This window comes from Rhinolophus sinicus, linkage group LG12 (assembly GCF_036562045.2).
Source record: "Rhinolophus sinicus isolate RSC01 linkage group LG12, ASM3656204v1, whole genome shotgun sequence".
NCBI classification, from domain to species: domain Eukaryota; kingdom Metazoa; phylum Chordata; class Mammalia; order Chiroptera; family Rhinolophidae; genus Rhinolophus; species Rhinolophus sinicus.
In genome coordinates, this window is record NC_133761.1 from 68,330,818 (window position 1) to 68,357,468 (window position 26,651).

The 26,651-nt window shown below is 50.4% G+C and overlaps 1 protein-coding gene across 3 annotated transcripts in view; it reads right to left on the minus strand.

The window, feature by feature from the left end:
- Window positions 1-5,261: 5,261 nt before the first annotated feature.
- The window catches only part of KDM5B (lysine demethylase 5B), a 51,085-nt gene continuing 29,695 nt past the window's right edge, over window positions 5,262-26,651 (minus strand). For 2 of the 3 annotated variants that reach the window (XM_019750845.2, XM_019750846.2), the window contains exons 13-27: window positions 24,950-25,069; window positions 23,961-24,155; window positions 21,758-21,939; window positions 21,479-21,603; window positions 20,492-20,642; window positions 20,276-20,390; window positions 19,516-19,871; window positions 18,390-18,528; window positions 15,637-15,816; window positions 14,911-15,069; window positions 11,135-11,620; window positions 9,616-9,727; window positions 8,727-8,881; window positions 7,405-7,725; window positions 5,262-6,914 (exon numbers count right to left, since the gene is read on the minus strand). In XM_019750845.2, coding sequence (XP_019606404.2) covers window positions 6,777-6,914; window positions 7,405-7,725; window positions 8,727-8,881; window positions 9,616-9,727; window positions 11,135-11,620; window positions 14,911-15,069; window positions 15,637-15,816; window positions 18,390-18,528; window positions 19,516-19,871; window positions 20,276-20,390; window positions 20,492-20,642; window positions 21,479-21,603; window positions 21,758-21,939; window positions 23,961-24,155; window positions 24,950-25,069 — 2,934 coding nt within the window. In that variant the 3' untranslated portion in view covers window positions 5,262-6,776. The remainder of the gene's footprint in view (window positions 6,915-7,404; window positions 7,726-8,726; window positions 8,882-9,615; window positions 9,728-11,134; window positions 11,621-14,910; window positions 15,070-15,636; window positions 15,817-18,389; window positions 18,529-19,515; window positions 19,872-20,275; window positions 20,391-20,491; window positions 20,643-21,478; window positions 21,604-21,757; window positions 21,940-23,960; window positions 24,156-24,949; window positions 25,070-26,651) is intronic. The other variant, XM_074317139.1, reaches the window with a different exon arrangement.

Consider the following 26,651-nt stretch of genomic DNA (forward strand, 5'->3'; position numbering starts at 1 on the left):
TAACATGGCAGAAGTCTGGGCTGGAGAGCGAGCGAGGGTGTCAGAGCCCACCACTGCCCCCCCAGTGGCCCAGTCCTGACTCCGGGAACCAAGGGAGAGCAGGCCACTCCTGGTGCTCTGCCTTCCCCGGTTGTCTGCTGCAAGTCCCCGGTGCCCTGTCCTCAAGGGCCTGCAAACACCCTTCCTCTCCTGCAATACCCCACCCCACCCCACCCTACGGTCTCCGTGTACGAGGGACTAATAGTAGAAACAGAACAGGAACTGTGACTGCCATTGGTTCAGACTACGAAATGGCCACTGTCTTCCTGGGCAAAGAAGCCGTCCCTTTAGGAACTGCTGATGTCCCGCCTCCAAGGACCTGGCAGAAATGGAGACTGAGAACAGGCACTGCTCCTACTTGCAGTTCTAAAGCTAACACAGGCAGCTTTGTGTCAAAATGCCAGCGAGCCACAGGTCACCAGGACTTCACAAGTGTTAGGACGGCTGAGCAGCACACACAAAGCCCGAGGACACTCGCTGGCACCCAGTGCCACACCAGGGCTCAGAAACCGCAGGGCTGTGGCCCCGAGACTCGGGCTTGCCGTCTGGTTCAGCAACTGGCCACACCCCACGATGCATCCTCTGTGGGCCCACGGCTCCCACACCAGTTTCCACATCTGCTTCCGAGGTCCCAGCCGTCTGGACTCAGGAAGCCCTCCTGCTCTTCTGCCCTGGTCTCCCTCCAGAGGTGGCTTTGGGGGCAGCCCACGTGTCCTGATCGGGACCAGCCTTTCTCTGTAGCAGAAGGGCCTTTATCCCACGGTCCCTTGGACCCACAAACCTACCTATTCAAAGGCCAAAGTTGGGAAAGGTTGTGTGCAAGACAGGGCTGGAGCCTGTATTTCCTGAAAACATTGACAATTGCCTAAACTCGCTCTTAATTTGTTTCCCTCCTGCCAATCGAAATGGGACAGACCCACATCTGCTGGCAGAAGCCAGGGCACTCACAGGACCCCACGGCGCCCTCTGGCGGCCGAGCCTGGAGTGGCTCCGTGGGAAACAGGCTGAGCTGACGGCTCTGTGCCCGACACCCTGTTCCTTCCCCAGACCCCCTGCTCTCTGGACACCACCTGCACCCTGAGTTGTGCACGCTGCTGCTTGAGGGGTTTCTTTCGTGGGGGGAGTGGAGTGGGATGGACACGAAGATGAAAGCAGGCTGGACACTCGTAATATAACCTTCCAAGGCACACCAAGGCCGAGGCTTGTACCCGGAGCTGCCTGCTTGGGGAATGGCCTGGGAGGCTGCAGTGGCCGCCTGCGAAGGCCAGCGCCGCTGGGGGACACACGTCACTGGCCACATGTCCCAGTTATCCGTGGGGAAAAGGACCCTTATTGAGGCATTTTGCCCATTTGGTGGTGGCTATTTCGAGGCTAAAGATGGCTGCTAGATTTCAAAACCTCTAGAAAACAAAGCAAGTGAAGTCCTGGTAGCTGCAGCCCAGGCCACATTCGCCCACTCAATCTGCTGTCTGGGAACAAGAGGAAGTGTGGGAGGGACCGAGGCTATAGGCAGCCTCCCCAGCGCAGGGCCCACAGACTCCAGAGCCAGCAGAACTGCAAAGCCAGGTGAGGTGTGCTCTTCGCTGCAAGGTGCAGGCCGACCAGTCCACCGCCCCTAGGACTGGCCACCTCCTTAGTGCAGCAGCGACACTGACCATCACAGGCCACCACTTGGCACTAAACACAATTCCAAGGGTGCCATAAGCAGCTGGTGAATCAGGACAGGTCCAGAAGCTTTGAGCTGGATCCTGGGAGCTACGCAGCCCTGCGTGCCAGAACCAGACCAGGGGCTGCAAACAGTGGGCCACACCCACGGCCGGCCCTGCCAGCAGCTCCAGCCTCCTCCTGTTCTCACCTGGTGACTGGCATTTGTTCCCAACTGTGTAACAGTCAATCTGTCAGTGATTTTGTTACACAAACCAATGAAATGTGAACACTTGTTTTTATAAAAACAAGATTGAGTTGCATATAAAACTTGCTGTTAAATATCGATGAAACGCTCATAAAGGATTGAAGAATATTAGTACCAAGTCTCCCTTATAAGACCTTACTATATTAATTTTTGCTCCAAAAGACGCATTAGAGCTGATTGTCCGGCTAGGGCTTATTTTCGGGGAAACACGGTATCTAGAATTGTAAAAGCATTCTACAAGTTAAATTCCTTCACATGTTTCTATTCTTTAACCATTTCAAAGGAAGCCCATGCTGAAAATCACTGATGATAACGCGTTATCGGAGCAAAGGTCCTTGCCTCCCGACAGCAATCGCTCAATTTCAGTGTTTACTAAACGGACATACGAGGTCTGACAATTAAGTTCATGAACTTGTTGCAACGATGTTGCTAACCTTTTTTGGTATCAGAGGGATTATTCATTATGAATTTGTACCCACTGAACAGTTAACCAAGTTTACTATTTGGAAGTGCTGAAAAGGCTGCATGAAAAAGTGAGATGACCTGAACTTTTTGCCAACAATTCATGGCTCTTGCATCACGACAATGCACCAGCTCCCACAGCACTGTCTGGGAGGGAGTTTTTAGCCAGTAAACAAATAACTGTATTGGAACACCCTCCCTACTCACCTGACCTGGCCCCCAATGACTTCTTTCTTTACCTCAAGATAAAGGAAATATTGAAAGGAAGACATGTTGATGACATTCAGGACACCAAGGATAATATGACGACAGCTCTGATGGCCATTCCAGAAAGAGTTCCAAAATAGCTTTGAAGGCTGGACTAGGCGCTGGCATCAGTGCATAGCTTCCCAAGGGGAGTACTTCGATGGTGACCGTAGTGACATTCAGCAATGAATTATTCAAAATGAGTTCGCGAACTTAAATGTCTGACCTCATACCTTCGACTTAGGTTAAACTCAACATCTTTTTCACCATTTAACTGACTGTCAAGCTACCATATGCAAAGGGGGCTTTCTGCCATCTGTGTTCCCACTGGAGTCATGGGCAGACCACTCAGTGCCAGACAGGTAAGTTTGCCAGGAGCTAGATTTTCTTGGGGAGACAGGGTGTCTTTGGCTTTTACTTTTAGTAGAACACGTAACTTATTTCCTCAGAAAGGTAACGTTTTCTCTATTTTCCCATCCAAGAGGAAAGAGAAGGAACAGTCCTCTGGCTTCCACTCACCTGGAATAGATCAAATGACCTCCTAAGTCCATTCCTGTCACAATGCAGCAGGTCATCCTGAAAATAAAAGACACGTCTAAAGCCAACATGTCCCAGCCCTTCCCCTCATACAACTGACCCAGAAGCAGCAGGGAGCTGGATACTCTGCTGCTGCTGGCTGTGTACATGCTCCGTGTGGACTGATACAAATGCAGTTGGATTCTTATGCCAGCAATCTTGAAACGTGAAAATTTGATTAGCAAAAATTTGCAAGAAATGCAATGTACACTTTACAGATTGACTCTTTATGCTTTGAAAATGGATTTACAACAGTTTTACTTTATACAATGTATGGTTTAGGTAGCTTTTCAGCAACATTTCTATTACACACCGATCTGCGAGGCTGTGGCCCTGGTGCTGCAGTGAGGGGGCCGCCGACCCTCGTGTGAGCTAAGGGACGGCAATGCCATCGTCGCTGTTCCTCGGCTCCTCTTCCCAACGGGCAGTTTCATCAGAAGGGGACTCTTTTCTGCATCGTTATGGCGAGACCACTTTACCACAGGTTCGTGCCTGGCGCACACCAGCAGTCACTTACTGGCGGCCACGGGCAATGACCCCTGAAACACTCGCCGTCCATTCTATCTCCTGTTACAGAGCCATGGCACCTATAATCATGCCAGGCTGTTGTTATGTGACAGAACGCCAGGCAGGGCCGAGCTCGGAAAAACACCTATGACCACTAGATAAAGTCGAACACGCATCAAGATGGTAGGTGGAAGAGGCAAAGATGGTTACAAAGGCCTTCTGAGCCAGTGGGAGGCGGGAGGAGCCAGGGCTCACCCTTCCAGGTGGCGTCCACCCTCTCAGCCTTGTCCCGCAGACACCCGGTCAGCTTGCCTTTTACAGCGGGTACAACAGCAAATCTCAGATACGTCTCCCAAAACACAAGATCCAAATTGCCATCTTCATACCTCGTTTGCAAAGCTCTGCAGGGCAGAATACAGCAGGGAAATTCTGGCTTTTACCAAGTCCACGCCCCAAGGCCACACCTCGCGTTAGGTTAACCTTGAGACAGAAGAATGAGCCCCACGTCCCTGGTCCCTGGCGGGCGCTGCCCTTAAGTAGTCAAGCAGCTGGTCCCGTTCCCCCCCCGCCCCCCCGCACAGCCGGCCCCTACACACAGCACACCCTTTATTCTACGTAAGAAACCTGTTGGACTTGGAAGGAAAATCAGCAAGCGGCTGCTGAGGTGCGGTGGGGGCCTCGTCCACCCTTCGGTGCCAAGCTCATCAGATTCTCTCCACCCACTGACCCTCAGGCTCAGGCCCCAGCCCTCTCTCAGGGATCCCTCCTCACAAGCTGGAGGACAATGATGGCAAGTGTCAGCTCCGTGTGCCACTGCGTACACAACAGACGGCACTGGCTGGAGAACGTAGCACTGAAACAGAGGCCTAGAGACGCTGCCCAGCCTTGTCACCTACTGTGCTTCCCCGAAAATAAGACCTAGCTGGCCCATCAGCTCTAATGCGTCCTTTGGAGCAAAAATTAATATGACGCGGTATTATATGTATTATACCTGGTTATATATATATTAAAGACCCAGTCTTAAGAGTAAAATAAAACCGGGTCTTATATTCATTTTTGCTCCAAAAGATGAGCTGATGGTCCAGCTCGGTCTTATTTTCAGGGAAACAGGGCAGGAACAGTAATTCTGGGCCACCACTGTCCTGAAGTTCTGTGTCACAAGGTCCTCACATGGGGAGCGGAAGGTTTCAGCCTCCCCCTTTTCCCTCTCCCCACAGATGCTTTGGTCAGGACAACCTATAGGTGAAGAAGACGGAGTGTGTGCGGGTGGGGGACGTGTATCACAGGGTCAAACCTCTCCAAAGGCAGAGGCTTTTTCTTCCAGCTGCCGGGTCCCTTTTCAAGGTTACTTTCTCAGTTGGCATCCTGTCCCAATGTCAGGGGGCTCTGAGAATGTGGACATTTAAGGCCAAACCACCAACACTCCAGATCGCGCTCTGGAGATTCTTCTCTGTTGGCCCCTCAACCCCCATCAGACAAGGAGAAACATCACAACAACTGTGGGAAAGTGCAGACAATCTGGAGTCTTAAAGAGATTTAATCACACGAATTGCATAAAAGGGGTTGGTACATTAAAACTCTGCCACATCACAAACTGCCGTTTCTTTTCTTTTCTTTCTTTTTTTTTTTTTTCAATTAAAGACCCACTAGTTCTACCCACCTTCAGGTTTATGGCTATAGAGAGTGGAGAAAACCACTATTAGCAACAGAACGGGAAAAAGCGAGCAGGATTCTGTTCTGGTCACAGGCAGTCTGCTCCGCTGCCTTGTAAAGAACAGTCCGTTGTAAGCAAAGGAATGGAAGCTATGGGTCACCCATAAGCACTGCAGCGGCCGGAGTCAGGAGGACGGTGGCGTCCGGAGGGCAGAGCCCGGCTGTCCCCAGCCTCCCTCAACCCACACTGCCCAAGCCCTTCGGTTCCTCTGACAATGAACCCTAAACCGACTCCCTGTGAGCTCAGATGTGACGTCATCACCTCACAGGAGGGCTGACGGGAGCTGGGAGTAACCTGGCCACATCCTGAGGAAGCACGGCTTTAAAGACAGGTGCTACTCCTTGAAGACTTGGGGGCAGGGTTCCTTATCAGTGGGGACTGGCCGCGTCGTGGCCCACAGCAGAGCTGGACACACAGGAGTCCCTGGTGCTTGCAGCCTGGCTGGGCAGAGGCAAAAGCAAGCAGCTCCCTGGCAGAGGGAGGAAGGCACCACAGTCCCGCGGCTGAAATAAGCAGCATGTAGTATTCTGTTAGGATCGAGGATTTATTCACAATATGAACCGCAACATTTGATACAAGCTACCAAAGAACAGGAGGAAGGAGGGGCAGGAAGAAAGTCAGCTACAGCTGTGGCAAGCGCTCAGAGCAGTCCCTTTTCCATGCCCCCAGCTCACTGGTGACACTAGAAACCAGACGTCTGCATTCTGCACACCAACCAAATGCTGAAGCACCAACACACCGTTTGGAAGTTTGTTTTGTTTTAATTCCAGCCACTGAAACCAACATAAAAGTTATTGCTTAGATAAATAAACCTAGTCTACGAGGGAAAAGAAAAGAGGGTAAAGAAACAAACAAAAACCCCAAAAGTGAAAAACTTAAGCTCCCCAATATGGTAACAGAGTAAACAAGAGAGAAATTCCTCAAATGAGGATTTACTGGAATTTCTGGTGCCCTCTGGGCACTGAGACTGAGTTGGACTCGTTAAGCCGGTAAATCCCAGACAGAGGTCAGATTTTATGCTGGGCATGAAGAGGTGTGAGCTCCACTGCCTTCCAACTCGTGGAAACCCTGCAGAAACAGTCAGCATTTCAAACCTCGACAACCACAAACAGCTCTTAGGGGGAAAAATACAAAAGGTGTCAAAAATTTTTTTAGTTGTTTTTTCTTTTTTTCAAAGAGTTCTGGAAAAACGATCCATAAGGAATAGAAATAGCACCGTTTACAGGCTGGTCTGGGCCCCAGTCCTGCAGCTTTGCAGAGAACTGAAGGGGTCGTGGGAGAGTCCTCAACGACAGTGAGTACTGAGCGGGGTTTGTGGGGTTACTTCCGGCTCAGCGCGTCCTTCACAGTGCAGACCACACAGACGTAGTCCTCCTTCTCTGCCATCTCTGGAGAAACACCAACACAGACCTGGTGAAACCACTGGTTGCAGCTGCCATCACACTGGACCCAGTCCACCTGGTTACAAAGAGCAGGGAGATGGGGTTTTCAGAGGAAAAACGGGATTCAAAACTGGGCAGGCCGGCCTTGAGACATTCAGCCATTTGCCACTAACGGCCATTGTCCCACCACCGGGACCTCTGGCCCACCAGCCAAAGCCATTGCTCAAGTCGTGATTGCTTTGGGGTGGAGACTGCGCTGCCCTGTGGTGAGTGAGCAAAGGGCGTTACATCAGCCTCCCTCCCACCTTCTTAGCGCCGGGACGGTGAAAGCTGGAGGAGCAGGAAAAGGACAAAGGGAAGAAGAGAAGAGAAGAGTTTCTTCCAGAAAAGGGAGAAGACCCAGGAGCGATGGTAGGAGCAGAGGTGTCAGCAGGGGAGGGCTGACAACCCTTTCAGAGCAGCTCAAAGCAGGTAAGCGAAGAGAGGGACCCAGCGAGGTAAGGTCCAGCTCACAGGGTTCCTGAGTTAGGGGGAAGCATGTCCTCCATGGCCCACACCTCACTGACCTCGTCTCCTTCCGGCTGCAGACAGCTCACAGCCGGGCAGATGGCGTCATCATCCTCAGAGTCGTCCTGCTCGGAGTAGGACGCGTCTGAGGGCGGGGAATGGGTTTCGGCAGATGGGGCTGCCTCAGAGCTACGCTCTCTCTCTAACTGGGGATTGTCCGTGTCCTTGGGGTGGCTCAGTTTGATTTTCTTCTTTCTCGGGGTCCGCATTTTCCTCACTCGATCCCTCCGCTCGCTGGCGAGGCCTTCTCTCTCTAGGCGTCTCTTCAGCTTCCTCTCCAGGCCGTTCACCCCATCTCGCTTCCCGCGGCAGCCGTCGTTCTGGGTGGGGGATGGGCAGACTCCATTTTAGCCTCAGCTTAGCCTATGACTGAACTGGTGAGGCTGTGGGAGCCGTGTGAAAGCAGAGGGGCCCTCATCGACACCATCACCCCCGCCCATCCTGCCAGAGTGACGCTGGGAGAAGGAAATGGGAGACACCATTAGCCGTCAGTAAGCCGACCGGCCCGGAGGTGGGGGGGACAGATGCCTACTTTCTTCTTTGTGCCAAATGCATGAGGGTGTAACTGAGTGCTATGAGGTTTCTACCCGGGTGTTTAACGTTCATCCTTTGACCTACGCACGTCTAAAGAACCACGCTGATTCCTTCCTTCCGTCCCAACAGGACCCCCGCCCCTTACAGGAGGAGGAGCATTAACCGACCATAATCGACAAGGGTGCCTTGCTATTTGGTATCATGATGACAAATAAATTCCTAAATGCCAATACCTGCCCTTCTGCCCTCGTTAGGGAGATTATTCCCTCTCATGGCCGTGTTCTCAGGCCTTAGATGTTACGGGTCGGTCAGTCCCCAAACGGGCAGAAAGCAGCGTCTGTTGGGTGCCAGGAAACAGGACATCCCAGTGTCCCTTAAGCAAACCCAGCGCCACACAGCCCTGCCCACAGCTGTCTTGCTGGGCTTAGAGGAGTGAGAGCATTTGCTGAATGTTAACTCCAAGAATATCTTTGATTTTTGAAGCCTCTACCCCAGCTATACTTGCATTTTCATCTCTACCGTGTCTCCCTTACAGAAAAAAAATGACGCTGCTTCCGGCCGTCACCACGTGGGAAAGACGAGAAGCACCTCGCTACAGACTAACTAACTCACGGTGACTTGAAAACCAGGAGCGACCCGGCGGGGCGCCCCAGCGCGTGGTGGCCAGCACGTGCCCGCTCCCTGGCACAGTCCGCACGCGGTTCGGGGTCACCGGGGCCTCAAGTTGTGAGCTGTTCAGGAAGCACTCCTGCAGCAGCTCCCCACCGACCGCCTCCCAGACACTTGCCTTCTCACTGCTGGGTCTGACTGGTGAGCTCCGGCCAGCTGGCTGCACAGAGCTGGGCTTCGCCAGCAAAGTCCGGTAAAGTTCCTGGATTTCGGGAAGCGACACCTGGAGCAGCTGCGCCTCCATCAGCAGTTCACTCACTTCAGCGCTGATGCCTGCGGAGGCCACACCAGCATCAGGCCCCGCCCGGCGCCCAAACTGCACCAGACCCGGGACTCAGCGGAAGGCTCACCCTCGTGCCTCTACCAGCCTCTCCTTAAACGGCACCCAGCTCAAGTTCAGGTTCACTTCAAGTGCCTCAAGTCCCCCTCCAGCAGAGCCCAGACTAGGTTTTCTAAGTCCTCCGATGACACGGGGAGTGCTAGCCCTACACCGAAGTCCTCCGCACTCACTCCCTGCGGACGCAGAAGAGTCCCTCTGTCTTGACAGCTTTCAACAGAAGGCACAGAACAGGGACCCTGGGCAGGGGCCTGTGTGACATGGTGACGAGGGATGGGGTCGGATCAGGACTCCAGTTGCCGCTTCAGGCACAATTCATGGGGCGGCACTGACAGGTAGAGACAGGCGAGGAGGAGGTCGCTGCCAGGTGGGGCTTATGTCCAGGACTCCCTGCAGGTAATGAAGGACCTCGGCAGCCTGACTGAGCCTGGGGTGGAAACGCTGTTTACCCTCTCGGCCCTGACGGCAATGGATGTAAGTCAAGTCCTCCTCTCTGCTTCCTCGGCATCGGTAAGCCTGCCACTGTGCTCCTTCTCTGCCCTGCAAACACTGCTACCCTGTATCCCACATCGAGGGTCCAATCCTTTTCTACCATCTATAACAAAAACCTACCACGCCACCACCTGTTACTATCCATCCTTCAACACAGAACTAAAAACAAAATACACACCGTGGAGGGGGATGCGACTCTGTCCGGTAAAGAAGGAAGAGGGCGGATACGAGGCTCTGCTGTCTCGGTCGTCAGGCGAGGAAGACGAAGTCGTCCCAGGAGGCGGAGACACCTAATGGGAGACAGCACTCTGTGGGGGGCCTTTCCAGGGCCACAAACACGCCACCAGCCCAATGCAAGCAGCCGGGGTCAGCAGACAGGCAGCCCAACACACAGACTGGACTTTCCTGACTGAAAGGTGTCTTCTGGCATCTTAGAGGTGGCCCAACCAACCCTCGTCCACACCATGCCCTGTCCTCCTGGTTTCACTTGGACAGATTTCAGAGAGGGGAAAAGCAGCATTGGGAGTTAAGTCACGTTCGCTGCATGAGAACAGGTCATGCAGCCTTGTATCCCTGTGAAATTCTCCTTAGGAAGATTCTAACACGGTGAACACAGCACCCTCTGAGTAAACCAGCCGAGGAACTGCCATTATCCCTCACACCCACCTTTCCACCTTCTTCACGCTCATTAAAGGGCAAACACTCCTCGGCCCCCAGATTAGAAACTGTTGCTCAACAGCTGGGTCCTTTCCCTGTACTAATAAATTCCTACCGTACTTCCCTGCAAATAAGACCTGGCCGGACCATCAGCTTTAATGCATCTCTTGGAGCAACAATTAATAGAAGACCCGGTCTTATTTTACTATAAGATCGGGGCTTATACAAGACCCGGTCTTATATTAATTGTTGCTCCAAAAGATGCATTAGAGCTGATGGTCCGGCCGGGTCTTATTTTCGGGGACACATGTGAGCACATCTGGTATAAAGAAAACAAAGGTCTCGACTGGAGGCCGCCGAGTCACAACTCGCCTACGCAACAAAAATCTGATTGGTCCCAGCTCAGTGGCAGGCGCTGTATTTCAGAAGCCCAGGAAAAAGGTAAAAGACGAGGCGATAAACATGGCAGAGAGCGGTCTCCAGCCTGCCTCTCGATCTGCTGAGCATGGAACCCAGACTTTACGTCTGCGTTCCCCCCTGGAGCACAGGCAGCTGTGACGTCTCTGATGGAGAAACCTGTGTGGGTTGAGCCCTCAGGGGAACCCATGAAGAGAGGGACATTCTTTTCCTGCAGCCATTTCCACAGGAGACAGAAACCGCTGCGATACCAGGGACACTCAGAAGAGTCTGGCTTTTGGCAGCAAGACCACAAAAGGTCTGAAACCTTCTGCCTGTCCTCTGAAGAGCAGACACCCAAGAGCAGAAGCTTGCTCCTCCTCTCAGGGAAACACCACTGGGAGGGCCCCTCGCTTTCCTACTCGCGGCTTACACAAGAGGACAGAGGAGAAAAACAGTCAGGCAAAAAGGTTTCCCACACCCAGGTATTACGTACGAGTCTGGGTCCATACACCTCAGTGTGGGAAAGGCTCTGCACACATGCGGGTATGAGGTCTGCTCCACACTGAGCGCCTGAGACACAGTCCTGGCCACCTGAGGCCACACGGTCGGGGCCCAGGGGAGTGGAGGAAGGGGCGGCTCACCTCGCTGGTCTGTGCCGCCTGCCCCGCCGGGGCCTGCCGCCTGCTCGGTGACAGGCCCGCGCCCGTGCGGCCGTGCATGGCCCTGAGGCTCCCTGAGGACAGCAGGTGCTGGGCTCTGTGCTGCCAGCTCACGGTCCGTTCGATCATGTACCGTAGAGCGTCCCCCTCGGGGAGCCGGACCCGGATACGCTGCAGTGAGGCCAGCAGGGGCAAGACCTTCTCTAAGGGGGGCTTCTCGGACCGCCGGCAGTGGGGACAGAGCCAGACGCCGGGGCCCTGCACAGCACTGGGGACTGCCACGCAGCTGGTGTGGAAAGCATCCCTGCAGAGTTCACACTGGATCATTGGGGCGGCCGGCGCCTTCTGACACATGCAGACCTTCGTCTCCACGTCCGGGGCGGGCGACAGCCACTTCCCCTCGTTGGCTAGTCTGAGAGACTGCATGGCTTCCATCTCCCTCAGGCGAGCTTCCCCCAGCGCTGCCATCTGCAGGAGTGAACAAGGAGAACGGTGTCACAGACCACGCCTTCTCCTGGGCGCCGAGGAGACCGTCTGCATCCAGACCCTGGCTCTGCCCACCAGCACCTGAGTGACCTTGGCGACACACCCCACGTGCAGCACAAGGAGGGAGTGACAGTGCCCACCTACCTCACAGGCTGCAGTGCTGACTGCACACGCTCTGCCTGGCACAGTCCACACTCAAGGGGAGGCACTACCCAACACACACCACTTCTTAAAATTCCTGCTTCCTCACTCATTTACCTCCTGGAAAATGTACTTCTCTTGAAAGCCACAGACTTTTGGTTTCACAATCTCCGTGCACTAACTTTTCCTCAGTGTGTTAGCTTGTGTGTTCTCCTGAAAAGGTACTTGGGTGGACAGGTCTCCTAGGGCACCCACCACACAGGAGCAGGCCACGCCTCTGGCTGTCTCTGACACTGAGGCCGCACATGTGTGCTGGACAGAGCAACTGTAGAAGATGACACTGGATCCCTCACGAAAAATTAAATAGAAACGACTTTAACACTTTCTTACATGCACAGACATGCACACAGGCCTGATGAGAGTAAAATGAAATTGTTAGGGCAGACAAAAGCAAGATGTTTTTCCGCAGAAAGCAGCAAGTATACTCCTACTGCAAAGTCTTTTCCTCTCTATTATCAGAGCCACGTCCCAGGAAAGTGCCAAGTTCAGTTAAACCTGTATGAATGACTTGAAAACACACAAACAGAATCAAGGTCACAGGGAAAGGCTGGAGTGGTTCTGACCAGTACGTGCCAGTGGTCTATCAGGGGCTTTCACACGACACAATACGCACCCAGGACATATGCGTACAAGGCACCCCAGACCTATCTAAGTGCAGGCGCCTCAGACTTACTCAGCACCACAAAGGAGAGGCAGCGTCTGAAGGTGACAACTTCCAAACTGCCTATGTCAGTTAAGCCACCGCCACCTCTAACTTACCGTACCCTTTCCTCAACAAAAGGCTGGACTACCAGCCATCCCCAGAACCCCCGCAATAATCACAGATAAATGGGGAAGCGCACACCTTTAAAACTGATCTTGCCCCCCTCGAAAGACAAACGTTACGGGCCACAGGAACTAGTCCTTTCCCAGTTCCATTCCCAAGTCCTGACAATGTTAGCTTGTCACAGTTAAACCGTTCCCAACCATCACATTTGCCTACCGGCAACAACATGACTCAGGAGATGAGGCACCCTGAGTGCTAAGGCCAGAATGAACCTCCGTTCTGTCCTTCTGGAGAAGAAAATGTGTGAAGGCAGGACCAGAGAAGAAACCAAAAGATCTGTAAGTAAACTGGGTAGCAAACCTTTGGTATATGAAAAAACACCCACTTATTTCTGCAAACAAAGACCAAGTGCAGGCAGTATGTCTGGGTCAGTGGTGACAAGGGGCCTTCCTACAGGTTAGAAACAGAGGGCAAGTGACTACTGTCATTCCCCTATGAAATAACAGGAAACGGATGCGCTCGTACATGAGGGGCTCACAGTCCAGGCGCCTAAAGACACAGCAGCCAAGTTCAAACCAGTGTTCCCACAGCAGGAGGTGGCTCCTTAAAAACACCACAATTCTGCCCAGGCAGCAGAATCTGATGCGAACCTGACTGAGTGTAGAGATGCCCAGGAAAGGCTGTGTCAAAGTGCATAAATGAATCAAGGCAATCCTACGTCCATCACAAGAGAGACTAGGTTGCTGTAAAGGAAGAGGGTGGGAAGGTGCCCATTCCAGTCCTAGCAGCAGGTGTATTTCTACTCCAGAACAAGCAATGCTTTGTGCCATTACAAACATCCAGGTGGGACTACATCCAACTGAAAAGCTTCTGCACAGTGAAGGAAACCAGCAACAAAAGGCAACCTGCCAAATGGGGGAAAATACTGGTAAATCACGTATCTGATTGGGGTCAATCCCCAAATTACAGAGAGAAGTCATACAACTCAGCAGCAATAAAAAAAATAAGAAATCCAATTAAAAACCGGGCACAGGATCTGAATGGTCACCTTTCTAAAGAAAACACACTGATGGCCAACAGGTACATAAACAGGGGCGCAACGCTACTCATCACGAGGGAAATGCACATCAAAACCACAGTGAGCTATCACTTCACACCTGTTAGAATGGCTGTCATCAAAAAGACAAGAAATGTCATGTGCCGGTGAGGACGTGGAGAAGGGGACACCCTGTGCACTGCTGCAGGGATGGCAAAGGTGCAGCCACTGTGGGAAACGGTGTGGAGGTTCCTCAAAACACTGAACACAGAACTACCTCATCGGGAGCCAGCAATCCCACTTCTGGGTCTTTATCCAAAGAAAAAGAAATCACTAATAGGCATCTGCACCCCCATGGTCCCCGGAGTAGCCAAGACATGGAAACCACCGAGGTGTCCATCGACAGAGGAATGGGTAGGGAGACTGTTGCCGAGATACGTGATGGAGTATTACTCAGACGTAAGGAAGGAAACACCGCCATCTGCAACATGACGGACCTCGAGGGCATTCTGCTCAGTGACACGAGTCAGACGAAGCCAAATCGTATACTCTCTCTTGTATGTGACATCTAAACAACCCCAATTCATACATACAGAAAACAGACTGGTGGCCAGAGGTGGGGAATGAGTCATATGGATCAAGGGTCAGAGGTACAGATGTCCAGCTGTAACACCAGCGAGCCCTGGGGGGTAATGTCACGTCCAGGGTGGTGACGACTGTTAACACTGCCGGTTCGTATGTTTGCAAGTTGCCGAACAGAGTGAGGCAGACCTTAAAATTCTCTTAAGAAAAAAGTCTCTGTGTGGTGACGAGTGTAACTAGACTTACTGTGGTCATCAGTTCACAAGGTATAAATACCGAATCAGTATCTGGTTACACCTGAGACTAAAACATTTTTTAAAGCATCGAGATCACATAGCTACTTCCGTTTGTCCTGACGCTGTGCTCACTGAACATTAGCCGGACACGGCTTCACCTTGCAGAGGCACCACCTTCGCATCAACAACGCTTTGCAAAGGCGGACGGCCTCGCATGTCCCGGATCGCTGGCCTGACCCGCAGGCACGCGACGGCGGTTTCTGGGGGGCCCCTAAATCTGCTGCTGCCTCTCCAGCTGGACACTTACATTTGACAATTTTCAGAAAGTTTTTGGAAAAACTGAGTATTTGTAAAATTCTCCTTCTACTTGCCCTCCCAAAACTGTAAACAAGGAAGAGTTAGAAACTACCCTCCCCGAGCGACACAGTGGACGCGAGAGGCCCATACGCACAGCGGCGGCCGTCTCCTTGCTCTCGGCTAAGGCCCTCTCCAGGTCACTCAGACTCTCCAGTCTGCTGCTTCTCTTCTTTCCACTTGGCAAGGGCTCCTTTAACTTTTTCTGCTTCCTCTTCGATCCCCAAAGGCCGATATCACACCGAGGACACAGCACCTAATGTGGGACACGGTACAAGCACTGGTGACAGGGACTTCAGCTGCAGCCCCGGGGAGCCTCCGGTCAAGCCCGAGCGTGGGGAGGTGGCAAAGCCCTCAGTGTCTAACATTTTCTTTAGAACATGCTGCCCTGAAGCCAGAAGACTCCTTTGCAAAGGAAGGAAGGGGAAGAAGAAAACCTCACAAAAGACGGACTTTGAGTCCAGATTCAATCTAACAGTAAGTAAAAATGGGACATATGCTGATTTCAGTCCCAAACGTGACCAGGGTCAGCTTACAAAACACACGAAAAGCCCAACTACCACACTTTATGAGGAGTGGAGGAGATCAACGGGTGAAGCTTGGCCAAGGTCCAAAGTCCAATCTCAACACGGACTAAGGCACGAACCCCATGACAGGAAGTCCTTCCTGAGACACTGTGTGTCTGGAAAACATCACTAGCAGCTTAGAAGCAACTCTCAGGCTCTACTGAAAACAGTGACTCATGAACAGAGACCAGGCAGTGACGCCACCCTGGGCGGGAGGGACTGCATGCTTTATCCAACCCGGGCCGGATGAAACTCACCTCCAAGAGAGAGCACGGAGAATTCTCAATCAAGAACGTATTGGCAGCACACTCTTTCCAAGCCTGAACCTCAGCGACTAGCGATTCCAGTCTCGGTAAAGAATTCAGATGCACCGGGATACAGCGGCCTCGCGTAACAAGTTCCACGAGTGCGTCTAACACGGGCACACGTCCTCCAACCTAATAGATCAAGAAAAACTGTAGTGACTTAGAAAAAGGAACACTTCTGTGTAAAGTGAGGCGAGCCCAATTCAGAATGGGCCCACTCTACGACTTCAGCATGTTAAATTCAGACGGATATGGACAAAACCCACCAGCTAATGGGGGTGTGTGGGGGGGGGCGGGGGTCATGACATGTTCTTTCACTCAACAGATAATTAAAGAACCCAGTCTGTGCTGGACCCCAGGGAAACAACTGTGACCACAACACACACTGAGGCTCCTTTATTTGGACTATGCCCTTCTCAATTCACTTGTCACATCATTCCCTGTGGATATTTTGAGAAAAAAACACACATCATAAATGTAGATTAGTAATAACTCAAAAGACTTTCATACTGACTTACCTAAATATAAGCAACAAAACAATATTTTACTCCAATCTACTCGCCAATGATGACCTGAAGTAACTCAGCATAAATTACTGATTACTCAGCAAAATGAACTGTGAAAGCCCATGGGTGCTCAAACTTGCACCTTTCTTCAGAATCATCAGGAAAGCTTGTTTAAACAGCTTCCTGGGCCCCACCCCCAGCTGTTCTGATTCCGGTCACCAGAGAAGGGCCCCTGAATCTGTATTTCTAACACACTTCCAGGGGGTGCTGGTCCCGCTGGTACTGGGACCACCTTTGGAGAATGAAATACCCAAAATGGGAAGAATAAAAGCCTTGGGCGTGTGTGAGGGGTGGGGTGGAGGAGCATCCGTGTTAACCACCCCCAGCCTCACAGAACAGGTCATCCAGGCGCCTCCTGAGGTGCTGCAAGTGGGAGTGGACACAGGATCACAACATGTTAGACCTGAATCCATCAAGCCTTTGGAGCTCACTTCCAGCCCACAGGAAATACAGGAGAGAGAACACACCAAAAGAAATAACCAGACGAACATCCCACAGGATAAGTGTCCTGGACAATGACACGAAAAAAAGCAGCACGGGGAGGAGAACGTACTAAAAGAAACTTAACGAGAATCCTGGGCTGACAAGCAACAACAAGGGACATTCTGGGGGAAACTGGGAAACTGCAGACAAGGCACATTGATGTTTCACTGCCTTTGATTCTTATTCTGATAGAACGGAGACTGAAAGGACATACTCGTAAATGTTCTGCTGGACACGTGAAAAAGGGGACTGTCCCTATGGCCTCAATTTAGAAACACATGGAGTCTTCTTCGTGTGTGCCAAGCAGATCACCGGCAATGCCTTACAATGAACAAACCACTGAATCCAAAGGGGTGCCTTGTTGTTAGGCCTCTACCAGCCCCGCGATGTACGTGTCATGCAAGCCGGAGCCAGCCTGCTCTTTCAGGAAAGAAGCAACACGCTCCTGCTCTCCCTGCAGACCCTGCTGCAGGCACAGAGCTAAGCAGTATGCACACGGCAAAACACGAAGGGAGTTACCTCCCCAGAAACGTACCCCGTCTGACTTCAAACGCTCACCTTTCCTGACTGCAAAGAGCTCACCCTTCCACCATCATGAGTGAAAAGGGGGACCGTGGCTTCAGCTAGTTACTACGGTCCCCCAGATACTGACAAGAGCCTGCACGTACAGCTCCCATTAAGGAAGCTGACACACATGGTAAATCCTTCCCTTGGTCTTCTTTGGCTAGCCGGGGTCACGCCTTAACTGTGTAGTCATGTTTCTCAAACAACACGTCTTCTCTTCCGTATTAACTAGAATAGAAGCCCAGGTGTTCTGTTGCAAACATCTGGCTAAAACCCTCCTGTTGGGCATTTCTTGTTAGCAATTGGTTCATCAGCACTGCGTACAATGACACAAACGTTCACAAAACAGGTAGCATTTTATTCCGAGAATCTGAGGCTTCAACAAAACAGAACTTAAGACTCAAAGACGATAGAAATTTTAGAGATGTTAAGACATGGCCCATTAAATAATTCAAAGATCTCTTTTTTCAGCAGGCCCATAAGACCTACTGGTTTGTGATGATTAGAGAGAGCATGGCTCCCCCGCCCCATCAACCACTTTTCAAATAAAGTTATCCAGCTGAAAACTGGGCAATTCCCAGAATGCCATCTGGACCTTCATGATGCTCCCAGTGGGTCCCAGCTTCTTCTTTCATTTGCAAGCCACGTCAGTAATATCACTCCGCCCAGTGGGCCACAGGTTCTTAGCGCTACCTGCCCTGGACCTTGCTACGTTCCACTGCTTTGGGAGGCTGGGGAGGTACTTCTAAGCCACAACACGGTGAAGTTTCTGGGCCCTGAGACCTAGGCGAGCCGTGTAATCATGTAACTGGAGTCACTGCATCTGCTGACAAGCCATGCAAGAGAACCACTCATCAAAGACAAGAAACGACATGTCTCTCCCAACTTCACTTTCAGCACGCTCTCTTCGACCCCCAACCAGGAACCCGACTGCAGTGGGCGACTTTCAGCGCCTGCACCAACCGCTCAGGACAACAGGTGGACAAAGATATCCGAGTGCGGACGGCCGGGGACAGAATGAGCAACGTGCCCCCCCGGAAATGGCCGCTCTGTACACCCTTCCACTGTCCAACTCCGGCTCCTGACACCCACCTGCAGGGCCTCCACGTCCTGAAGCCAGTCCCGGGCCCTCTGCACGGAGTCTCGCAGAGCTGCCCCGCTGGGCAGGTACGCAGGGATCTCCTCGATCTCCTTCACGGCCGTAGCAAGGCTGCTGAGTGAGTGCCGCGGTCTGCAAAAGGGCACAGACACTGCTCAGCATGTTGTCTGATGGGCCGTTTTCCTTGCGCTTTACAAGACAAACTAGAAAAGTCATTTCAAAGGAAATTCAATCCATCAAGTCTTTTTTTTTTAAATGGCAGTGACTACTAGGTATCACAGTAACTAGTTTCAAATGGCTGCACAAGATTTCAGAGCATCTAGGACAAAGCAACTGACTGCGGGAAGCGTGTAAGTTCTTATTCCTCATTTGATGCTGGTGTAACCAAACTTCCATTTGCAGTTTACTTAGTGATAATTTACTCTGCGTTAAACTAGACACACTGTCAATACTCACACAGTTTCACTAAGAAAATTAAAATTCTCTAGGATAGCAACATAACAAAAGCACAGTATGAAAAAGCTTTGGACTCTGCTCAATGACCACAACTGCAGGATTACAAAGAATGCCTACAACTTAGATAAGTTTTTCATACTGTGTCGTCAGCTAGACCCAGCACAAATCTGTCAGACAGACAGCAAGATTAGGGAGAGCTGGTGTCCCCAGCAGATGGTCAGCCTGAGTGCAGCACCGCCTCGCAGTGCAGACAAGGTGTCCTCAGTCCCCAAGCAGCAGCACAGGCGTGCAGCCACGTTCCTTCACTTACAGAACAGAGAGTATTAGCTCCGACAGTTCCCTGTAAGACGCCTTGGGGTCTCATTCATTAACTGTGGATCCAAACAGTTCCACTTACGTATCAATTGTTTTCTTCTCTTATCCAGAAAACAAACTCTAGAAAAGGTATGTCCATTTGAACCATTCGTGTCATAATCAGCGAAGTAAGAATTCCACACCCCCACACCCCACAACGCCAAGTAGCTCTTTCTGCACTGTCTACACGCACAGCTGCAGCCGCTGAGCCGCCCGTCGGTCACATGCCCGTGACTGGGCTCCGTGCGCGAAGATGGAAATGCCAGCCCGCCTCCCCATGCGAGAGAGAGTGCCAGCTTGCTTTCTCACCTGGCTCGGAGGAGACTCCTGGCTTTGTCATCCCAGTGCTCTGACACTGTGAGCAGCTCCTGAAGCCGGGCCATAGCTTTCTCCACGGCTGAGTATGGGGCCAGGCCCACCCCGAGGTCTATGAGACGTCTCATATCATCTAACGTAAGGGAGCTGGGGTCGAGGCAAGCTCGCTGCACCTCTTCTAGCCAGCGGGCCTGCTCCACGCGGATGCGCATCTCCGCAAGCTGGGGAAGCTCGACATCAAACTCAAGGCTCACATCCAGCAAGCTCTGCAGCTCGGCAGCGCTGGGCATTTCCTCAGAGAGCAGTTTCTGGCTGTGCTGCTGGAAATCTTCTACACGACTCAAGAGCCCCTAAAAAGTCACAGGTTGTTGCATCACAACAGCGGCTTCTTTCATACTTAGGCTCAATGCATATTCAACGCAAGCCTCTCCCATCTTGCTTGATTTCAGCAATAATACGGGTAAATGAGACCATACTTAAGCCAACTGACAGCTACAACAAGCCATGTAACACGACCTTACAGTGCCTACGAGGAGGAGCTGGTGGTCACCTGCACGGTAAGCACTCCCACCTTTACCTCTCCTTCACAGGCCTGTCATCATCTCCTCACACACACAGCCCACTCAGTGTGTTACAAAACACACCTGCAAGTAAATGCACAAGTTAACTATCCAAGACGATCACGACTTAATGGTGTGGACCAGGTATTGACACCACACGGCGTTCCCACTCCGCTCACATGCGCATCCATTACCTTCAGCAACGGCGTCTGACTGAGGACACAGGGAAGAGCGTACAGCTGCGTCACAAACTGTCGCAGCTCATTCACTGTCAGCTGATTCTGGGATTTTCCTCCACCAGATCGGTACCTGTAAAGATACAGGCTGGGCTGCCGTGACAACATACGGACCCAACACTCCCAGATTCAGAAGAAAAACCAGCCAGCAAAATTCTCAGTCAGAATACACACCTGGTCTGCCTTTTGCCGTTGAGCAACTGCTGTGCAACAGTGGCACACTTCTCCGCGTCCTGTGTGACTAAGCGAAGGTGACGTAACAGATCATTGTCCGGGAATTTCTTCATTTCAGATTCTTCAATTAAAGCCTTCAAGCTGACAAGGCCTAGGAACAAAGAGGAGGTCATCTTTCCTATGACCATCACGTTTATTTCGAATGGTGCAAATGTAGAGGGGAGTCGCTTTTATCAGTTCTGACCAATAAATACTTGCAATGCTTTATGTCATTAATAAATCTGTACTTTTGATTGCGGTGGGGACGGGGGCTGAGGGGGGAGTGTTTTTCAGCAAGTGCCTCGAGTTGCTCTCCAATATGGAAATGTTTATTTATGAAAACAGCTGGCTTGTCAAAACAAGCAAGCGCAGATTCTCCCTGTGCTCGAAGCACGTCCTGCCCCCGCATTTACTCTGCAGCTGCAGGTAAGCAGTGTACTCACAGGGAGCCTGCGTCCTTCCCCTTAACACAAGAGGACAGAGCTGCCTGTCAGACTATAGGAAGGGAAGCCAGTGAAAACACTCTGAAAGAGATGGAAGGGAAGCAGTGGCTTTCAAAGGTAGTAATAAGAGACAGAGGCTTTGATTAGAACAGGAAATGAAAAAGCAGCACCTCAGAGACTCCTAATTTAATGGCATGCTGCCTTTATCATGAGATCTAATTTTAAAAAGTTTCTGGAAGGTTCCATATCAAACGTGAAATGCTTCTGTTTCAGACACAAAGAGGAGTGATGGTTCTTCTGCTTCCCGATCTCGCACAATTCATGTGCCAGGTGCAGTGAAAGCACCCAGTCTCGTCTTTACGCCTTGTCTGCGTGTGTTCTGGAAGCGTGCCGCCAGCACAGAGAGCTGACCAGGACCACGCGGGGCCGAGTGGCCTACTAGTCTGACTTCATTACCGCAGCCCCCAACTCGCCGATCGCCTGTGCGACTTTCTACACCACGTACTTTTCTTCTTGTTGATCTTTGCCTCCAAAGCCTCGTTCACGTTCAAGGCCCACTCGTTGTAGGATTCTGCACGAAGCTTCAATGCGTTCATCATGGGGTGCAGGTCGTCCAGAGTGTATCTGTACCTGGGGACGGAGGGCAGACTCAGCTCAAGACGTGTGGGTTTGGAGAAAAGCAGAGGTTTCACAATTCATAATTCAGCCCGAAACAAGGATGTCATTGAGCTTTGAGTCAGGATTTAGTGTTTTCCACAGGGAAAGCCCCATGCGCCCTACTCACCGCAGTTTGTACTTGTAAGGAGGACAGGAACACAGCTCCTTCACATGATGCAGGCAGACAAGCAGTCCAGGTTTACAAGAGCAGGAGATGGCAGACATGAAGCACGTGGTTTTGCATTTGATACACTGACGCTCGTCATCTGGCAACAGCTCAAAATCCATCCTTTCCGAATCAATGACTCCCTAGAATAAAGTATCCTTCAGAGGCCTCCAAAGGAGAATATAATCCACCAGCCCTCAAGACAAACATGCAATAGTTGGGAAAAAAAAAAAAAAAAAGCCTTATCTAAATAGGGAGTGCAGGGTTAAAACTGTGCCGGGTGGAAGTAACAATGACCAGCAAACGTGGGAAAGTCAGCCTGCTCCGCTTGTCTGTGGAGGACCTGTTTTTGGACAAGGTAGGTCCTTATGTTGGGCCATTGTGATGTGAGCAGGAAAACAGTAATTAATAAATGGCAGTACTATAAAACTGTTAAGATTGCTGTTTATATTCTATCCCAAATTGGCCTTGTCCATGCTTTGGGTTTAGATAAGAGCAAAGTAAATGTATACACTTTCTACTTCAGAGTAAACACTACATAGGGCTTCAGAGTAATACTGCCCTTGGATTCATAAGAAGAACAAATGTAAGTAAAAGGAAAGAAAATGGGGAAGTGGAAACACGATCACGCAGGACCTGCTCAGGAGGGGAAGGTGCCGAGTGGCCTAGAGCCTCCTACATGAAATGCTGCCAGAAGGGATATCATTATCTGAAAAGGTTCGACAATTTGTGCAATAGACTAGTCATTAATAAAGCATTTCCCAATTGAAAGAGTGTCAAGAAAAATGAGTCAATTTCAACTGTAGTTTATGCCACCTGACATCTAGAGAGCCCTCCTGGAATTCAGCCTTTGTCATTGAGAGATCAAACTTCTACCACTTTTCTCCTTTTCTGGAACTGGACTCCAACCCAACCTTGAGAATGACTGAGCCTGATGACATCAGCTTACGAACCATCCATTCAGTTCTTCCGTCCTAGTCTGTACCAGTCCAGGGCGCCGACATTCTAGGATTCTATCTAGAGGCACACTGTACCAAAGCCCAGGAGATACGTAATTATCTCCCCAAGATAATACATTTAAGATCTGCATGCTGCCACCTACTAAACACTGAATGAAAGAACTCAAGAAGACCTACACGTATGGGGAAACTACTACGTCCATAGATTAGAAGAATCGATACAGTTAAGATATCAATTCTCCCCCAAACTATCCATACTCATACATTTAATACAGTCCCAACCAAATTCCAACAGGTTTGTTGGCAGAAATCAATAAGCTAATCCTAAAATGTATATGGAAAAGGAAAGGAACTGAAATAGTCAAAAACAATTTTGAAAAAGAACCAAGTTGGAGGACTCACACTGCCTCATTTCAAGACTTATTAGAAAGTTTCACTAACCAAGACCACATGGTATCAGTGAGAGGACGAATGTGGACTGACAGACTCGGACAAAGTCCAGGGACAGACAGACATACGTGAGCTGATCTTCAACAAAGGTGCCAGGGCAATTCAGCGAGAAAAGGGTAGGTAGTCTTTTCAAGAAATGGTGCTGGAACAACTAGACATCCATATGCAAAACCAGTGCTCTAGACCCACATCTTGTACCGTGAACAAACATTACTTGAGATGGAGTCAAGACTTAAACGTAAAACCTAAAACTAGAAATTCTAAATGACTACATAGGAGAAAATGTTTGTTACTTTGGGTTAGGTAAAAATTTCTTAAGAAAGAAAAACACAAAAAGATTCATAAAATAAAAAGCTGATAAAATTGGACCTCATTAAAATGAAAAACTTCTGTTATTTGAAAGACACTGCTAAGAGCATGAAAAGTCAAGCCACCAACTGGAGAAAGAGTTATTTGCAGAACACCTACCTGATAAAGGACTATATCCAGAATAAACAGAAATCGTACAACAATCCTATAAAAAGGGGGCAGGGCAAAACATTTGAAAAGACGCTTCACCAAAGAGATACATATACAGGTAGCAGACAGAGATATCTGACGTGTCATTAGCCATTAAAGAAAATGCACATTAAAACCACAACGAGACATTACTACACATCTATTGGAATGGTCCTGAAGGAAATGAGATGTGGTCAAGTGCACAGGAACTTCGCTAAGTGACACCAAGGACACACGATGGGGATCCAGAAACCTACCAACTTACGCACAGCGTCTCTTAAAGCTCTCTCATCCTCGACCATGACGGCCATGTCCTTCTGAACGGTCGATGCCACCACAACATCTAGCACGGCGGCCTTGGAAGCCATCTTGCAAATCATCTCATCGTGGGAAAACACACAGTAGCGGTGAAGCAGGCGGTAATGCTCCACACACTGACGGCCTAAGGGCAGCTGCAGAGGCAGAGGGAGGGAAGCTCGTGAGACCACCTTCCTCCTTCCCATTTCCACACTTCTGACCTTTATCGTCCAATTACCAAAGCTCACATCTGGGTCAGACACTCATCCACTCTAAAAGCAGACTCTAAGGGGCCTTGGGCCTTTCTTAATCTTTGTATCTACAAGATCTGGCATACTAGGTGCCGTAATTCAAAAGGGGTTTAAAAAACCCAATGATAACAACGCAGCACTGTCCACAGCAATGCAGACGCTAATGGAGAACAGGAATCGACACAGTTCCTGAAACAACTGTGCTCAACTGGAGGGGCTCACCTACTTCAGGGGACAATAATGGTCCAAAAACTGAAACAAAATAATTAGATATGGATGGATTATTGTTCAGAAAAACCCTGAAACAAGGCTGTAAGTCATTAGATTTAACATCACACACTTAAACTAGACAGTCCTTTTTAGGTGGACGGAAAGTATTAATATAAAAACCCACGTTAAAAACTAACTGAAACCAAATGTGTTGTGACAAACTGCTGTGCTGTGGACAACTGAAGCTTGTGCTGTACAAGGTGGTCTTAAGACTGACTGTCTGTCACTAGTTTGCAATGAGATACTGAGCTGTAGCCAAAATGTCAGAGACTCTTCTTCATCAACTCTGGCTATGAAAGGAAAAACTGTCACTGGAGCCGAGCAGGGTGCCTGGCGGACAACACGGGCAGCAACAGGTGTAAGCCACCGTGACCCGACATTCCCACGCGTCCCACACAAGCCTGCAGGAGGCCGTCACAACCCCATACCCAGTCCACAGTGCAGAAGTTCACGGCCTCAGCAAAATTAAAGCCTTGATTGAAGCCACTGTGGTAGGCTCGCGGGAACGTGATCACAAACTCCCCCGCACACTGGTTAGTCCGGTAAACCTACAGAGACGGAACGGGAGACTTTTAGTGACATTCTCACAGAAGACAATGTGGACACAGACTGTCAGATGACTCTCCACCAGGGGCAGCTTTCCACCAATTAAAAGTAAGCCAGGAAAAAAACAAAAACAACCCAGAACAACCACAACCACCATGCCGGGGCAATGCCACCAAGATGCTAGCTTCCGCCCTAAGACGGAGTTGCTGCCCCAAACTGCCAGGGCTGATTAGCGCCTGAAAAGAAATACGCTGATGCTCCGAAGACACGGCTACATCCAGGGTCAGAACACACCTTTCTAAGCGTAGCCACGACGAAGAACAAGCTACATTGCTACACCAAAATGGGATCTCCTACCAATTAAAAGAGTTCCAGCTGTTTCAAGGATCTCATCCCACAGAGCCCTTCTTGATTTGGACCCCAAACTTACCTCTAACCATAAATTTCCCCTTTCCCACCACCCTCACCCAAAAAGCACCTTACTGCTCTAGGCACACAAATCCTCAGAAGGAGCTTATTACTGTATAATAATATTAGATGTCTCCTCATCAATGGGCCTCCAAAACGTACTTCTCAGTAACTGGGAACTTGTTAGCTATGTGAGTTCTCGGGTACAACCCAAAGCCACAGCACAAGAAAACTAGGGGTGGCCCTCAGCCACGTGTGCTGTCACTGCCCTTCAGGGCTGATTCAGACCAAAGTCGGAAGACACCCCCCCCCCCACGAGCACAGCTCCTGCTACAGGGACCACGTCTCCCTCCCCCAGTTCTTTGCCATATGTATTCCTTATCAGGGCTCCAAGTCTTAGTGCAAATGTCATTCTGAACTCTTTCTGATTCCCCATGGAGTTAAGGGGTCAGCCTCCGACTTGACAGCACAATCAAACCACTCCAGCCTTCCATTGTTATCTGTCTTTTCTCTTGAAGTGTGACTCCCCAGTGTGGAAGTTCATTCTTCTGTCTCTGTAGGTCCAGAATCTAATAATTCCATGTGGTTTGCTCAATTATTAAAGAGCCAGGGCCAGAGGACTCACTTAAGACAAGCTACTCACAGCGAATCAGAAAGATCAATCCACGTGTGTGGGATGTGGGGGGGGGGGGGGTGAGTCAATGTGGAAAATTCCAACAGCGATATGGTATTTTGGTAGTTACTGGTCATTCTTTTCTAAGCTACGATGCCTCAAAGAAATATTCTTTTCCATCTGACCCCGTTTACTGGCCTATGAACCCAAAAGCATAAAATTTAGGTCACAGGAACATCAAGAATTTCCTTTAACACTGCATATGTATAGTTTCCAGCTGATTTAGCTGAACTGGAGCCCTCAACGTCCCACATCTCCATCTAAACCCCACAACACCCAGAGTATTCCCCAAAGGAAGCTGGTGTGCATGTGTCACGTCATGGAAACTGCTCGGCAGAAACATCACTAACAGTGCCTTTCGGTCTAGAGGGGGCCCTGGAGTCCAAGCTCAACAACTTGAAATATGCTTTTCCTTAAAATAAGCTTAATTGGGGTTAGGGTGTAACGTACCAGGACCTACAAGCATGGCACTTCAGTTCACCACTCAAAACGAAGATCACATC